Genomic DNA, 17,500 nt, shown 5'->3' with positions numbered 1-17,500 from the left:
CAGACGTGAAATTCATTTAGCCACTGAGCTCATTCAGCACCGTCTTTCTTGAGCTCAAGTGTACAAAAAAACTAAGCAAATTAATAAGGGGCAGATGATTTACAGTTTTTTTTGTAGATACAGTACTGAATTTTGCCATATGGACACAATGCAATTTAGAATAATATAGAATATAGAATACCAGGCCTATAAATTACCTTATTATGGCCAAGTCGCACATCTATGGATCGGGCCAAATCTCTTCTTTCCAATGGCAGAGTTCAATCTGGATTTAGTACCACCAGGCGCCCGTAACAGGGCAGCAAAGACCGTGAATGAAATCTACTGTAAGTACAGTTAAATTTTTCATCTGATTTTTTTATAGATGTTCACAGAAAGGTAAAGAAACAAACTCTGTTCTATTTTATGGCAATGGATTTTTTATTTTAAATTATTGAGACATAATCACGAAAAAATAACATAAAATAATTATTTCACGTTTGATGGTGTTATTGACACAATATTTCTAACGCTGGGAATACATTCCCTGAGGTCCATAGATGTCCCTCGATACCAAGAACATGCATGTATGGTATTGTTATGGCATGGTATGGTATGGTATTATTATGGTACAGTATGGTATGGTATTATTATGGTATGGTACAGTATTATTATGGTACGGTATGGTACAGTATGTTAATATTATGGTACGTATGGTCCAGTATGGTATGGTATTATTATGGTACAGTATGGTATGGTATTATTATGGTAAGGTATGGTATTATTATGGCACGGTATGATATGGTATTATGGTACGGTATGGTATGGTATTATTATGGTACAGTATGGTAAGGTATGGTATTATTATGGTACAGTATGGTAAGTTGCATTTCTATGAGACTTTCCTCCAATCAGGATGACCCACCAAAGTTCTCCCCGCCCCAGATGTCCATGGCAGTGTCGTATTTGCCGAGGTGATTGAACCAGGACCTGTCAATCACAAAGAGCCCACCTGCGATGATGGGAGTCCTGCCAAGAGAGAGAAAGAGAGAGAGAGAGAAAGAGGGAGAGAGAGAGAAAGAGGGAGAGAGAGAGAGAGGGGGGAAGAGAGAGAAAGAGGGGAATAGAGAGAGAGAGGGAGGGAGTGAAAGAGGGAGAAAGAGGGAGAGTGAGAGATAGAGAGAGAAAGAGAGAGATATAAATAAAAGCATTAAAAAGCTCAGTGATTGGCCTCCCTCCTGATTCCCTGGAGATCATCATAGCCAAGCGAACTAGAACTAAACTGAACACCATTTATCCTCTGAAGGCCAGCCACTAGGGGTGTAACGATGGATCGATTAATCGAAATGCATCGATCCTAATGTGATGATTCAACTACATCGATTTGAAAATGTTAGAATCGATTATAATCAAAATTAATCGAAAAAAAAATGTATTATGTTATTTTTTGTGTGTGTATTGTTTTTATTGACCTATAGTCCATTCATGCTGAGTGAATCAGTTCCCCCAGCCACATTTGTGTATTCAGCATTTTTTGGGGGAATTAACTGATTGAAATTAATCGAAAATTAATCGAATCGAATCGTGGTCAAATGAAGAGATTTCATGATGCATTGAATCGTTGCCTGAATAATCGCAATCGAAGTTAATCGTTGTGAGGTCACAGCGTTACACCCCTACCACCCACTGTTCAGTATCGTTGATGCTCTGCGAAGCTTGTTCAGTGACAGGTTGTTGATGCCTCTATGCTCTACTGAGCGACTGAGAAGGTCCTTTGTTCCTGCTGCGGTTAAATGTTTTAACGAACACCGTTAGCACTGTGTTGAGAGGCTCTCCTACTGTGTTGTGTATCCTGTATTGTATCATGTAACCATAGGCGGCGGGTATATAAGGCTAGGCGAGGCTATGCCTTACCCAAATCGTTATGCTGGGAATCTTGAAATGTATATAATATACCGGTATGCGCAGGCTGCTGGCTATTGTGTGTGTCTTGTGCTGCAGCCGGCTGGCCGAGGTGTCAACGACGAAGGTGTCAATCGGTGGCAGCGTTTAACATTCCAGGTACAGGCAGTAACCAATCACACATAGGCTCAGGTTAAATAATGTAGCCAATCACATCATTCACATGATCATCCTGATCCCGCAGGCCGAGTAAAGCAAACATCTGCGTTCTGAATTTCAGCCCGCCGATCGCTTTGTAGCAAACACCAGCGCACTATTTTGAGTCAAATTTCAAAAAGCAAAATGGATATACGGTATTTTTCCAAGACATAAACAAAGTAATTTAGAAGCTGCACCGGGCTGGCCCTGGGCATAACTACCGATCACCTGAGGCTGTATGTTGTTTTATCTTGGCAAACAAGGGCTTGCTCTAAGAGGACATGATGAGAGTCCGAGTTCATCAAATCGTGGAAACTTTTTAGAGCTACTGTATGTACATTGTTTTCAAAGCATGATGAGATCTAAATTACGAAAAACTTTCCCTTCATTGCAACTTGTGATTCAAGTTGTGAACGGTCTTTCTCACCAAGACGAAACGTCGCATTTATCTGCATTAAGGTAAGACAATGGTTAATATATTATTGGATGCCTTCATTTGAACACTTAATTTGCACTATATGAAATGAGTGGGGCTCGCTGTAGTAGCCTAGTAGTGTGTGTGTGTATATGAAATCAGAACCTGGACAGCATCATTTGCGTGCAACCAAAAGAAAAGGAAAAAATTTGCGCGAGGTCCATTCTAATAATAGCCTTCCCTAATGTCAAGCTCACCCGCCGCCTATGCATGTAACTGTTTCTTTCATGTTTGCATATTTGTATTCGCTCTGGTGGCAAACCATGTTTCCCCTCTGGGATTAAGAAATAAACCATACCATTTGTAACTGAGGGGTACAATTTCCTGACTGTATTGATAAGTATGGTATTATTAAACCACTACCGCTTGTACTTTAACTTCTGGCCATCCAGTACATGATATAGATATGATGAACACTTTCCCACCTGATGAAACGAAGTCCACACAAATGTATAAATCGAATATTTTATATAGCAAAGGGTATATACAACGTTCACTTAATGACATTTATGATTTGAAATGCACTTGTAAGGCAAATGAGTATTCGTAGGTAAATCAATATTGAATGTCCAATCTCTGGTTACGCAGGGAGCAAGTATACAACCTGGTTCGCCAGGGAACTATAGCGATGGTACTTAAATGATTATAGCTGGATACACTAAAGGGGGGGGTCCCGCTGGTTGTAAGACAGTAGGGGGGGGGGTTATGAGAGCCGCTGGCGGTATCCCATCTGGCCGACGATTTCTTGGGAGAATTCAGAGTGCTAAACACGGTGCCCACAGAACCTCGGTCCGCAGATGAATACAGCTGGGCCCTCTGGTGGACGGTAGCTGCCGGTCCACAACGAAGAGACGTGAGGCGACCTCACTCGGGGTAGAGCGCCGTCTCACCTGGACTCCTCTCGGGGGGGTAGTTCCAACACTCAGCAGTGTTGGCCGTTATCCATGGAATAATCAAAGCACCCAAAGCATGTAGATAATCCAAGCCGTGGAAGGCTCGCCGTCGTCCGGGTAAAGTAATCCAATGTACAGGTCCACTCGTCCTGGCCCGGAGCTCCTCGGATGCAAGCACCACACGTGGTCTGCCCAGCCTGGTTAAGACTCCAGATAACGTCAGGAACGATGGGGGTACTGCTCACTTTATAACTCTAACCGAACGATGCACCATACATAATAGACTATTATTAGCTTAATAGAAATACGTCCAACTCGACGGTATAGTGCCAAACTATGACAATTCAACTATTAATCCACACGATGTCTCAATGCCTATTCTGAGGCCAAGTAGGCCTTACTACACCACACGTGCGTCGTGGGTGAGGCTTCACGTCTGTTACTAGGTCGGAGGGTAAAGGACTAATGGACTAAAAGAAAGTTCTACTTTACTTGCGCCATATATATATGCGCTGTGAACAAATAGTACCATTCGTATTTCGCCAGACGTATTCCTACGCGGAACCGGGCTTGTAACGACATGTTGGTCGGCACGATTGAACTTGAACCAAGGGGCATGGCTGCTGGCGCCAGGTTCTCGTCCAATGGTAGAATGAAACTATTATGGGCTGTTAGTAGACTAAAGGGATATTCAGTGCATATTGTACAAGGAATATACAGGGGATATCAAACGATATACAAATACTATTAAATATATATCCATAAATAAATATATATATTCGGTTTAATCTGATCCTTCACAACAGCCGCCCCCTAATTAGTCCCACCTAATTAGCTAAGCAGAGACAGATTAACCGCACTGTCTACCACTCAAGGTCCGCTGTAAGGGTCAGTCAACTCACAAAGTCATGGGGTCATGGTCATCATCGATAGTGTCTGGGAGTCTGGGCAGTTCTATTAGCCTCGCCACGGGTCGTGTGTAAGTTCGCCCTTGGACGAGTACTTCAGCTGCTCGGACCTTGCCATCGGCACCGGTGATCACTTTGCTTACGCGGCCAGCCGGCCACATAGCTCTGGGTAGTGACTGGTCGATAATCATGACGACTGTTCCTTCTGTCAAATTGTCTCTCTCTTTTACCCACTTCTGGCGGGTCTGTAGAGACGGTAGGTAGTGGAGTAGGAAGCTGTTCCAAAACTTGTCAGCTAGCACTTGACTGTACCTCCACATTCTTCGGCCGTTCGCTTCTTCAGGCCTGTACATTGTCTGGGGTAGCGCGGGGTCCAGCCGCCCCATTAAGAATGTGTTGGGGGTGACTGGGTCGACATCTGCTACATCACTGGAGACGTAGCCGAGGGGCTTGGAGTTCAATACTCCCTCGATCTCCGTGAGGACTGTCATTAGGACTTCCTCCGCCACAGTCTGGGCCCCAAGCACGGCGTACAGGGCTGTCTTTATAGAACGTACTTCTCGTTCCCAGGTTCCACCGAAGTGGGGTGCGTTCGGGGGATTAAACTGGAAGTCAATCTGGGATGGAGCGAGGTCGGTCTTAAGTTCTGGGCCCATAGCTTGGAAGCTCTCTCTCAGCTCTCTTTCTCCGCCTTTGAAGTTTGTCCCGTGATCAGACAACAATGTAGACGGTTTTCCTTTCCGTGATGTGAATCTTCGGAAGGCCATAAGGAATGAGTCTGTGCTCATGGTCGGAAGGAGTTCGATATGTATCGCTCTGGTGGTCATGCACTTGAATACAATACCCCACCGCTTCTCGGTTCCTCTTCCTCTCTGTATATACAACGGGCCAAAACAGTCCATGCCTGTGGAGTGGAATGGCTTGTCGCCGAGTCGGAGGCGACAGGGAGGTAGGTCAGCCATCCGGGGTATGCTGGGCTGCGCGCGCCACTTTCGGCAGTCTAGACAGGTTCGCTGGAAGCGTCGCACCGCTTCTCTTCCTTGAAGTATCCAATAGCGACGTCTGATCTCCGCGAAGACTCTCTCTGCTCCTGCTCCTCGTCGTATTTCTTTATGATCAGCTCTGTGACCTTGTGTCGGCTGTTCAAGACTATCGGGTACTTAACGTCATCCGGTAGATCGGGGGCTCTCCGCAGACGACCACCCACTCTGATGAGATTATGGGCGTCGCTCTCGGGTGCCAGGTGGAGCAGTCTGCTGTCTGATGGGACGGGCTTTCCTCCCTGTAGAAAGTCTAGCTCATCAGGGAACGAGTCTCTCTGGGCTCGTTGTAGTAGAAGAAGTTCTGCTTCTTCGTAGTCAGCTGCTGAAATGTCAGTGGTGGACTGAATCTCTGGGTGGTGCCACAGGAATGTCTTTAGCTGCGCACTCTGTAGGGTAATGCAGTCATCTATGTTGGGGTCTGTGGAGGCGACTGTGCTCAGTCCACAGAACATAGGTTTCTTGTTCTCAGCCTCCTCTTTACTTGCTTCCCGTGGGGTGGGCGTAGGCCACTCTTCTTCCGGGAGCTTGAGGAATTCTGGTCCGTCACTGTAGATGTTGCGACGGGTGAGGTCATCCAGGGACATTCCCCGGGTGATGACGTCAGCTGGGTTGTGTTTGGTGTCCACATACCGCCAGCTCGCTGCTTCTGTTAACTCTTGAATCTCGGTGACTCTGACTCCCACGAAGACCTTGTATCTGCATGAATCAGACTTGATCCATGTGAGTACTGTCGTGGAATCTGACCACAAGATTGTTCTGTGCACCGGAATGGTGAGTTCACGTTGGATTAACGTGGCTAGATGCGCTCCTGCTAGGGCTGCGCAGAGCTCTAGACGCGGGATAGATTGTTGCTTTCGTGGGGCTATTCTTGAGCGAGCCAGGATGAAAGCAGTGTGTATCTCTCCTCCCTTCTCTTGGGCACGCAAGTAGGCCACCGATCCATAGGCTACTTCGGAGGCGTCACTGAAGACGTGTAGATCCATCTTGCATGTCTCTGGCCTCACCGTGGGTGGGAAGTAGCTACGGCGTATATTGACGCCTGGGAGTGAGCGGAGTTCCGTCTCCCACTCTCTCCATGTGGAGGCAAGGTGTGCGGGTATTGGGTCGTCCCAGCCCTGGTCCTTGTCCCATAGTGCTCGTACAATCATCTTTGCCCTGGTGGTGTAAGGTAGAATACATCCCAACAGGTCATATTGTCTGGCGAGTGTTCTGTACACACTCCGTCTGGTGGTCGGTATCGCCGTCGACCTTCCCTGCTCCGTGGTCAGGGGTTTGTGTCTATAGTGGAGCGAGTCTGTTTTGAAGCGCCAGACTAGTCCTAGTGTCATTTCTTGGGCTTCTCCTGGGATGGTCGCCATCCAGGTCTCGCTGCTGGCAGCCTTGTCCGCGGGGGAGAGGCTGCGCAATACGTGCGGGTCACTGCTGGCCCACTGCCTGAGATCAAAGCCGCCTTTGATCAGGGAGGCGCGTAGCTTGATTAGGAGAGCCTCGGCTTCTTCTTGAGTCGAAACGCTTTGTAAACAGTTGTCCACGTAGAAACTGTTCTTCACACTGTGTCGGACCTCTTCATCTGCTGCTGGGTCCTCTGCGACGTGTTTCTGTAGTGCAAATGTAGCACAGCACGGGCTGCATGTGGTTCCGAAGGGGAGGACTTCCCACTGGTAGATGGCTGGGTGCTCATCTCCGATCTTCTCTCTCCATAGGAACCGCAGCAGGGGCTTGTCCTCCTCCACTAGTCTCACCTGCAGGAACATCCCTTTGATATCCCCGCTGATAGCCACCTTGTCCTGGCGGAAGCGTAGTAGCACGCCTAGTAGAGAGGGGCCGAGTGTGGGGCCGGGCAAGAGCTCTTTATTCAGATTTTGGGATCCGATCTGGTAGCTGCAGTTAAACACAATGCGATCCTTGCCGTTGTGGTGGACCTTGTGGTGCGGCACGTACCATGATTCGGTCGTCTGATCGGCCTCTTTAATGTCAATCTTTGTCACGTGTCCCGCTGTGATTAGCTTCTCAATCTCAGCGTGGTACACACTCTCTTGAGCGGGGTCTTTGGCTAGGCGCCGCTCTGTGTTCAATAGATACCGCTCCGTGGCGTCTTTCTTTGCGTGAAAGGTGGGCATTCCCTCTCGCCTCAGGAGTGGAGTTGCGTATCTCATCACTCCGCCGACTGTGACTCTCTTTGTCCCTTGCTCGAGTAGGTTGATGGCGTAAATGTCTTCTTTAGAACGAATGTCTTTCTTTTCGTTCTTAAAGGGCATTGTCTCTAGTGTCCATAGCCTCTCGACATGCTGCAGGAGAGTGGTGTCTTCTTCTGTCGTTCTGGAGTGGAGGCAGCTAGTGGCTGCTGTTCGGTTGAGAGATTTAGCGAGGGGGCCTTGTAGTGTCCACCCTAGGCGGGTCTCGACTGCTGCAGGACAGCCTCGGGGTCCTGTATGGACCCGGTCAATCGGGACGATGAGGTCTGCATGGTCGGAGCCTATCAGCAGGGTCGGGGTGGCGCCGTCTATGAGCGGGATAGGTAGTTGACGCAGGTGCACATATTTATCCATCAGCTTGGCGATGGGGTAGGTGTACTGCGATAGTCCTATTTCTTGGCTGGTGAAAGCATTTGTAATCCTATACCGTCGCTCTGGCTGCCCGCTTGCTGCGATAGTGAAGGAGACATTCTCGCCTTTTATCGTCTTTAAATCTCTTCTTATTGTCCGAATCGTCATTTGGTTCTCGCTCCCCCGCAGTCCCAGCTGGGCCGCAGCGGACGCGAGCAGAAGGGTCTTCTCTGACCCGTCATCAAGGACGGCGTAAGTGTCCATGACTTTATCTTGGTAGCTCAATGTCACACGGACTACCTTTAAGAGCACTTGGGCGCCGCTGCTGCTGGCGGGGTCAATGTACATGACACTTGCCCTGGTGCCGCTCGATGGTGCAGGTGCAGGCCTTCTCCTGTTACTGTCGTGTAGTATATCTAGATGGGCTCCGTCACACCGACTGCACCTTTTCTTTAGGCGGCATTCGGCTGCCATGTGACTGCGCGCACATCGGTAACAGCGCCTGTTGGACTTTATCCATTGACTCACTTCTTCTGCATTCATCTTTGTGAACAGGTCACATTGTGACAGCCAGTGTTCCTTCTCACAGTAGGGGCACGCCATCTTCCACTTCTCTTTTCTCGAGGGGGTACTGTGGCTCTTACTGCTCGGTACTGACTCTGATTGGTGACCCTCTGTATTTATATTTGAATTGTATGTTTTTTGTTTAATGCCCTGTTTTATGTTGAAACTTGTTGTGTGCTGTGTTGGTCAGGACTCCCTGGAAGAAGAGATCTTGTATCTCAATGGGACATTCCTGGATAAATAAAGGATAAATAAAAAATAAAAATAAAAATTGGTGCATGACAGTCACCGATCTTCTTCCATCGTTTATTCTCCTGGGTCCCTCTCTGGAGCTTGGCGTGCTCCGCACGAACGTATCCAGTCGTAAGCTGCTGACTTCTCTCGCCAGGAAGTCGGCTAGATCGAGGAGGGATGGTTCGGGACCGTTAGGATCACGGTGGTCTCTCTGCCGCCTAAAATGCTCTTGTCTTGCGGGTGGCAGCTTCTCTAGAATCCTCTCGACGTTAGAGTTGGCGTATAGCTCATGCATGCCCTTTTCCCGTTGCGCTCCCAGCATCCCTACCAGGGACTGCACTTTGATTGACAGGTCGTCTAATGAGCGATTGTCTGTTGCTGGGGGTAGGCGATCAATATGCCTTATCTCTTGGATTACGTAATCCCATATACGTCCATATCTCTGGTCCAGCGCTGCTAGAGCCGCGGTGTATGGGGTCGTAGAGGTGGCATAGGCTAGCGCTATATTGTGCGCTCGCGGTACTTTCAGGTGCTTCAGTAATATTGCATACTTGTGACGTTCATCAACGACGTCCACCATCATTGTCTCTAAGCACATCCGGAGCTCCGTGTACTGTGCTCGATTCTCATAGGTGAAGTCTGGAAACGTCGGCGTGGCAATGTATGACGCCGTGGATGGCTGATACATCGGCGAGCGTTGGGGGAGAGACCTCCTAGGCGAGTCTCCTCTTGCGCCTCTCTGTGGGCTGGTACCGACAGGGTACCATGGCCCGCTGGTCCAGGTGCTATTCCTCGGGGCTGGTCGTGCGTCGTGCTCACCCGTGAATAGAGTCGGGGGTCTGTAGCGCAGCGCCGCGGGGGTATAGCCTGGGCTGTACTGGACCTCCTGGTCCGGTGGAGTACTGTGCTGTCGTCGGGCTTGGTTCTCCTCCTCTCCCTCTTCTTCTTCTATCAGGTCCTCTAGATCCTGTAGTCGTTTATTTAGCTTCTCCGCAGTGTATGCCGCTCCTTCCTTGTAGCTGGGTCTCGCTTGGACCGGTCTGGGAAGGGGGTCTGCGGGGGGTATAGGCTTGGTCTGTTGGTCAAGTTCAGGGTCGCTTGCTCGGTTAGGAGACGCTGCCCTTGACTGTTGTCTCGACGAGTTCCTTGAACCCCTGGCGGAGGGAGAGGGTGTTGCTTTGAGGATCAGCTGCTCCATTAGTTGCGCTTGTAACTTGTCGCGCTCGGCTTCGCGCTTGGTGAGATCTGCTTCTCTTTGGGCACCGGCAGCGGCGCGCTGGGCGTCGGCCCGGTCTCTTGCCATATTCTCTTCCGTCTGAAGGCGTCTCATCTCCAGGCGTATGCGCTCTTCTTCGCTCCGTTGCTGCGCTTGGAGTTGTTCGCGCTCGATAAGCATCTGTGCTTGGAGTCGATCGCGTTCGCCCTGAAGTCGATCGCGTTCACCCTGAAGTCGATCGCGTTCGGTAGAGGCTGTCAGGCTGACGAGGAACGCCTGTTGTAGCATCCTCTCCGCTTCGCTGGGGGAAGACGGTTGTAGAGGTGAGCCGCTCCTGGGTGAGCCGCTCGTTGGGGAGTCCTGGAGCTCTATTTCCTCGGCGCTCTCCTCCTCTTCTTCCGTGCAGAGTTCTCTCTCTGTAGGGTTGTCTTCCTCCCGGGGCTGGTGGGGGACTACTTCTTCGGTATTGGCGGGGGGTAAAGGCATGTCAGCTCCCTCCTGGTCCCCACCGTGAGCTTGGTCAGTTACATTAGAACCCACTAGGGCCTCTGTGGTCGGGGAAACCTGGTCGTTAAGGTCAGACATAATTTTACTTTCTACTTTTACCGCGTTTACCGTTTGTCGAAGGCTAGGTAGTTGACTGACAGCGTAGTCCTCTAAGTACTGAGGTGGCTGTCGTCTGCGCTGCGGGCGTTCTACGTTAGGAGGACCGTTTTGTGGAGTGTTCATCATAGGCCATTTCAATATTAATAACACTATATTAATATTACACTAGTTACCATCCGGCTCGAAGGACCAATTGTAACTGAGGGGTACAATTCCCTGACTGTATTGATAAGTATGGTATTATTAAACCACTACCGCTTGTATCATCCAGTACATGATATAGATATGATGAACACTTTCCCACCTGATGAAACGAAGTCCACACAAATGTATAAATCGAATATTTTATATAGCAAAGGGTATATACAACGTTCACTTAATGACATTTATGATTTGAAATGCACTTGTAAGGCAAATGAGTATTCGTAGGTAAATCAATATTGAATGTCCAATCTCTGGTTACGCAGGGAGCAAGTATACAACCTGGTTCGTTAGGGAACTATAGCGATGGTACTTAAATGATTATAGCTGGATACACTAAAGGGGGGGGGTCCCGCTGGTTGTAAGACAGTAGGGGGGGGGGTTATGAGAGCCGCTGGCGGTATCCCATCTGGCCGACGATTTCTTGGGAGAATTCAGAGTGCTGAACACGGTGCCCACAGAACCTCGGTCCGCAGATGAATACAGCTGGGCCCTCTGGTGGACGGTAGCTGCCGGTCCACAACGAAGAGACGTGAGGCGACCTCACTCGGGGTAGAGCGCCGTCTCACCTGGACTCCTCTCGGGGGGGTAGTTCCAACACTCAGCAGTGTTGGCCGTTATCCATGGAATAATCAAAGCACCCAAAGCATGTAGATAATCCAAGCCGTGGAAGGCTCGCCGTCGTCCGGGTAAAGTAATTCAATGTACAGGTCCACTCGTCCTGGCCCGGAGCTCCTCGGATGCAAGCACCACACGTGGTCTGCCCAGCCTGGTTAAGACTCCAGATAACGTCAGGAACGATGGGGGTACTGCTCACTTTATAACTCTAACCGAACGATGCACCATACATAATAGACTATTATTAGCTTAATAGAAATACGTCCAACTCGACGGTATAGTGCCAAACTATGACAATTCAACTATTAATCCACACGATGTCTCAATGCCTATTCTGAGGCCAAGTAGGCCTTACTACACCACACGTGCGTCGTGGGTGAGGCTTCACGTCTGTTACTAGGTCGGAGGGTAAAGGACTAATGGACTAAAAGAAAGTTCTACTTTACTTGCGCCATATATATATATGCGCTGTGAACAAATAGTACCATTCGTATTTCGCCAGACGTATTCCTACGCGGAACCGGGCTTGTAACGACATGTTGGTCGGCACGATTGAACTTGAACCAAGGGGCATGGCTGCTGGCGCCAGGTTCTCGTCCAATGGTAGAATGAAACTATTATGGGCTGTTAGTAGACTAAAGGGATATTCAGTGCATATTGTACAAGGAATATACAGGGGATATCAAACGATATACAAATACTATTAAATATATATCCATAAATAAATATATATATTCGGTTTAATCTGATCCTTCACAACACCATTCCATACCATAATCCAATATCTTAAAAAATAAATAAAAAATACTGTTCTGCTATATATTAATGCTGCATTGTGTTGACTGCTGCAGTGTGTTGGTCATGTTCAATAAAAAGAGCATCGATCATGTAAACTGCTTTGTGGTAAGTTCTTAATTAACCCATTCGCCGCCAAAATCGCTGTTCAGCGTTATTGCCCGCCATGCGTTGTCTGCCAATATCGCTATATCATGGAATTCATATTTCACCCACGGAGCCTTGTCACAACTCTGCAACGCTTCAATACCGCCACCTGGTGGCTGATCGGCGAGTTGCAACCGGAAGTCGATCTCTTGGGTTCCCGGTGCGTCTCACTATTCCGTCCGGGCACTCGTTTATCGTCCCTGGACTCAAGACACACACCGTGGATATCGATCCGTTGCCATAACTCAATAATCCACATGATTTGGGCGTATATTAGTATTATACAAACCGGAACTGGATCGCATCGATCCACATCACATAACTGGGATCGGTTGGCTCCACTCTCATCGCCCAACGCTACGAGGAAGCTGCCGTGAGTTTCAGCGTTTTTCTTTATCATTTTCGATACAAACTGCTCTGATCTATATATCACCCATACTACATAAATCATTTAACGTCGGTCACAGAATTATAAACGACCCCCCCCCCCCCTCCGTTCACCCGCGGATGATCAGTCATAATGCTTAGGACCATGTACAGTTGAAATTTTTAATATAACGTTGATCGGTATCAAACGGCATTTGATAATCTAATATATGCATGTGAAGTGCCACAGAACAACAGTGACCCTTTTGGAAATTGACATCCTGTTCGTTCCTTTATAACCAGTATATTCTTTATAGACTTTAAAACTAAACTCTGGTTGGAAGACAGTGAAATGATTGTTCTGCTTAAAAAAGAATTGCCTGGTCTGCATAGAGGTGTCTGTGAGAGCAGGCCTGCAGTAGGGAGTTAACCCTAAAGAATGTGACCCTGAGAGGCATCAGGAGAAGCCGCAGAAGAGGAGAGTAAACTGTAATGTTAACCCTTACAGTGAGGAAGCAGAACAGACATGCATTTATGTTCTGAGGTGATGGGGCCCCAGGGGAGGTAAAGGCTGAGGTTGTGAAATTTTAGAGTAAAGGAAACACCCGTCATGTATACAGAGTCTTGAAACGATAGAGAGAATCTTAAAAACTATATAACAATTAAATGTTAAATGTTTACAGTAAAGTTTTCATAATGTCATGCTTAAAATTAACTGTCAGTAGAGAATAATACCAAATTATGTGTAAACTGTTTTTCTGGAGGAGGGCATCTCTGAAGATTCTCTGCTATAACCTCTAAGGAGTCTTGATAAGAAATCTTATGGATGGCCTCGCCCGGTACTGCCTGGTACCACAGGGTTAACAGGCAAACCCTTTGTTTGTTCTGAAAAATGGAGGGACTTTCTCATACGTAAAAACACTAGGTAACTAAAGGTAACGCGAGTGAAAGGAGGAGGAGAGTCCATCATGACTACGTATTGTATTTTGGTTTGCTAAGCGAAATGACATCCCTGTGACATCACTGTTTTTAGACCAATCGGAATATGATACAGGATCAATATAAAAATGACTGTTGCCCCTTCAAGAGGCAGACTTTTTTGAGAGATTTTGTGGAGATGACTGAATCCTGATACATTGTAAGCTGAAACCTGTGTACTTATAAAAATGAAACTGAGCCTTTAATGTAATCTTATACTGTTAAAAAATAAAACAATCTTCTTTTGGAACAACACCCTTTTGCTTCCATTCTTCCCAAAACTGAAAGACGACTGGTAAGCATGGAGATGTTTTTTTGCATTATAACTTTACCCGTAATGTGCCTGATTTATGATGTAAAAAACCTTAGAAGTGTGGCTTTATCCAGACGGAGGCCTAAGGAGAAAAATGTATATGTATATGGACTAAAGGTGGGTTCTGTATAAATGTGATTATCAAGTAAAGCCATACAGTGGTAATACGTGTAACCGAATAAGTGAAATGGATATCCTATGAATAGGAAAAGTCCTTCTCAGTGCAAAATAAAATAAAAATACTCCGCAAATCCAATCAATCAACCGCATGACTGGAGGGGACGGAGGGGTGCGTGTGTGGGCTTGGGTCGACTGGGTTTAACCCCTGCAGTTTGTAGACGCATTGAGTCCTGGACATCACAGACGTCGCAGGACGCTGCTTGAAGTTGAGATGCGGACCAATGAGTTATGGGGTTATCAATCTGACCGGGGCTTATGCCAGCACTTATCAATGCATTTATGTCTATATCTCACGTTTGTGGCCAGCTGGGGTTATTGTGGGTGTGGCTCTGACGTCAGCGTGTATTTCAGTCTGACCGGATGGCGGCTGGAAGGAACACTTCCTAGTTGTGTGCGGCGGCGATAGCAGCAAACATTTCCCCACACCTGATTCCCCTGTTACAGGACGAGAGAGAGTCCTGGTGAGTAACTTGACTATATTATAGAGCGGAGCTTGCATTTTCATGTCGATAGGTTGCACGATTTAGGTGTTTATACTGCGTATGGTCTTCCTTAGGGAACGACAGACCTTGAACGGTGAAGAGGCGAGGCGTTGTGCTTACGCCTGGCGGTGCAAAGGTATCGCTCACTTCTTTTGTTTATGATTTGCCCACATGCATATTACACACACAGACTGTTTAGGATAAATAGTAATACAGACGACCTGTCCTGATTTCCCTCAGGCTGGGGAACTAGATGTACCATTGTGGCCCGGGTGTGTGCTGTGTGTGTGTGCGGCGCCGGGTGTTTCGTTCATTCAGTTCAAGTGTAAGTCTAGCTCTCTCTCTCGTCCGTTTGTATGACCGGGGTGTTAATAAATGTTTGTCTTGTACTGTGCAACAGCCAGCATTTTATGCTTTGATATTTATTGTAATTTCTGTGTCATGGCAGGTGGTGGTCCTGGTCAACAAGTGGTCACTGTTTTTGGCTACTACACATTAGGGTGTAGTGTGAGTTCAGTCTGTCTCTCTGTGCTAAATGTATACATGGTGATACCTCTATTTTTGTATAAAATTCAACTTACTCTTTCTGATACCATAGCTTACAATAAAGATAATTATATTAAACATAATTGCTTTGTCTGTCTGTTATATGCCCTGAACCTCCTGGTTACACGTTCTAGGAAATACTGCAGAAAACAATAAAAACATATTTATACTCTAGACGGTATTTTCGTATGAATGTGTGAATGAAAAAGTAAAACGTTCCTACATCCTGAACGATAGCTAAGCGATGTTGAATGGGCCATAGTAATGTCAATTTAGCAATACAATTTAAAAAGTTATAGCCCTGCAAAGAAGGTGAACAGAAGGTGAACAGTTTTAACCAGTCACACTGACACACACACACACACGTGCGCACACACACACACGCACACGCACACACACACACACACACACACACACACACACACACACACACACACACACACACACACACACACACACACACACACACACACACACACACACACACACACACACACATGCACGTGAAGGGATAAAGGCTGTTTCTGGTGGTGGGGTGGGGTGGGCCGTGGGGGTAAACTGTACATTGGATTATCCAGGAAACCTTACTTGGTTCCAAGAAGAGGGTCTCGTGTATTACTGGGTTAGGACATTTACATTGGAGGGGGTTGGGTTAGGACATTTACATTGGAGGGGGTTGGGTTAGGACATTTACATTGGAGGGGGTTGGGTTAGGACATTTACATTGGAGGGGGTTGGGTTAGGACATTTACAGGGGCCAGTCTCTAATTGCAGTCTCCCGTAGGTGCTCGTTTAGAGTGGTTTTAAAAGTGGTAGTGATTCACATTCCTTTACAGCTGTGGGCAGGGCGTTCCACATTGATGTGGCATAATTGCGAAACGTGTTTAGTTTTACATGGTTAAAAATCCCGAGATGATGATTAGAGCCTTCGGGTGTTTTGTTTGGAGACGTCCAATATAGCGCCGTGGATGACGTCACATGGGGCAGTCGGGTTTGCCGAGGGGGGGGGGGGGGGGGGGTGTAAACCACCATCATGATAGCGTGGGGGATATCTCTGGCAAATAATATAGTCTATATCCGGGTCACAGTGTCGCTCTTTGATTGTAATATGGCCGGGATTATAGCATCTCTTATGAATAAATAACCTAGCCACAGAGAAAGGCCGCCATAGGCAGACCTGGCTCCCAAGAGAAGACAGACTGTGCACCCACTGCACACAAGAAGAGGTGGAAACCGAGCTCCACTTCTTAACAACCTGCCCACTATACCAAGACATCAGAGACATATACTTCAACCTGCCCACTATACCAAGACATCAGAGACATATACTTCAACCTGCCCACTATACCAAGACATCAGAGACATATACTTCAACCTGCCCACTATACCAAGACATCAGAGACATATACTTCAACCTGCCCACTATACCAAGACATCAAAGACATATACTTCAACCTGCCCACTATACCAAGACATCAGAGACATATACTTCAACCTGCCCACTATACCAAGACATCAGAGACATATACTTCAACGTGCCCACTGTACCAAGACATCAGAGACATATACTTCAACCTGGCCACTATACCAAGACATCAGAGACATATACTTTAACCTGCCCACTATACCAAGACATCAGAGACATATACTTCAACCTGCCCACTATACCAAGACATCAGAGACATATACTTCAACCTGCCCCCTATACCAAGACATCAGAGACATATACTTCAACCTGCCCACTATACCAAGACATCAGAGACATATACTTCAACCTGCCCACTATACCAAGACATCAGAGACATATACTTCAACCTGCCCCCTATACCAAGCCATCAGAGATATATACTTCAACCTGCCCACTATCCCAAGACATCAGAGACATATACTTCAACCTGCCCACTATACCAAGACATCAGAGACATATACTTCAACCTGCCCACTATACCAAGACATCAGAGACATATACTTCAACCTGCCCACTATACCAAGACATCAGAGACATATACTTCAACCTGCCCACTATACCAAGACATCAGAGATATATACTTCAACCTGCCCACTATACCAAGCCATCAGAGATATATACTTCAACCTGCCCACTATACCAAGACATCAGAGACATATACTTCAACCTGCCCACTATACCAAGACATCAGAGACATATACTTCAACCTGCCCACTATACCAAGACATCAGAGACATATACTTAAACCTGCCCACTATACCAAGACATCAGAGCCATATACTTCAACCTGCCCACTATACCAAGACATCAGAGACATATACTTCAACCTGCCCACTATACCA

General features: G+C 47.1%; 1 protein-coding gene across 1 annotated transcript in view; it reads right to left on the bottom strand.

Moving 5' to 3' along the window:
- LOC311247964 (polypeptide N-acetylgalactosaminyltransferase 14-like) overlaps positions 1-17,500 on the bottom strand; it is a gene marked incomplete at both ends in the record, with an annotated part of 84,458 nt that overhangs the window by 13,155 nt on the left and 53,803 nt on the right. The window contains one exon of the mRNA XM_084338936.1: positions 905-1,008. Coding sequence (XP_084195062.1) covers positions 905-1,008 — 104 coding nt within the window. The remainder of the gene's footprint in view (positions 1-904; positions 1,009-17,500) is intronic.

This window comes from Notolepis coatsorum (genome assembly GCF_963971535.1).
Source record: "Notolepis coatsorum genome assembly, contig: SCAFFOLD_765, whole genome shotgun sequence".
Classification (NCBI taxonomy): domain Eukaryota; kingdom Metazoa; phylum Chordata; class Actinopteri; order Aulopiformes; family Paralepididae; genus Notolepis; species Notolepis coatsorum.
This window is presented reverse-complemented; position numbering and strand designations above follow the sequence as displayed.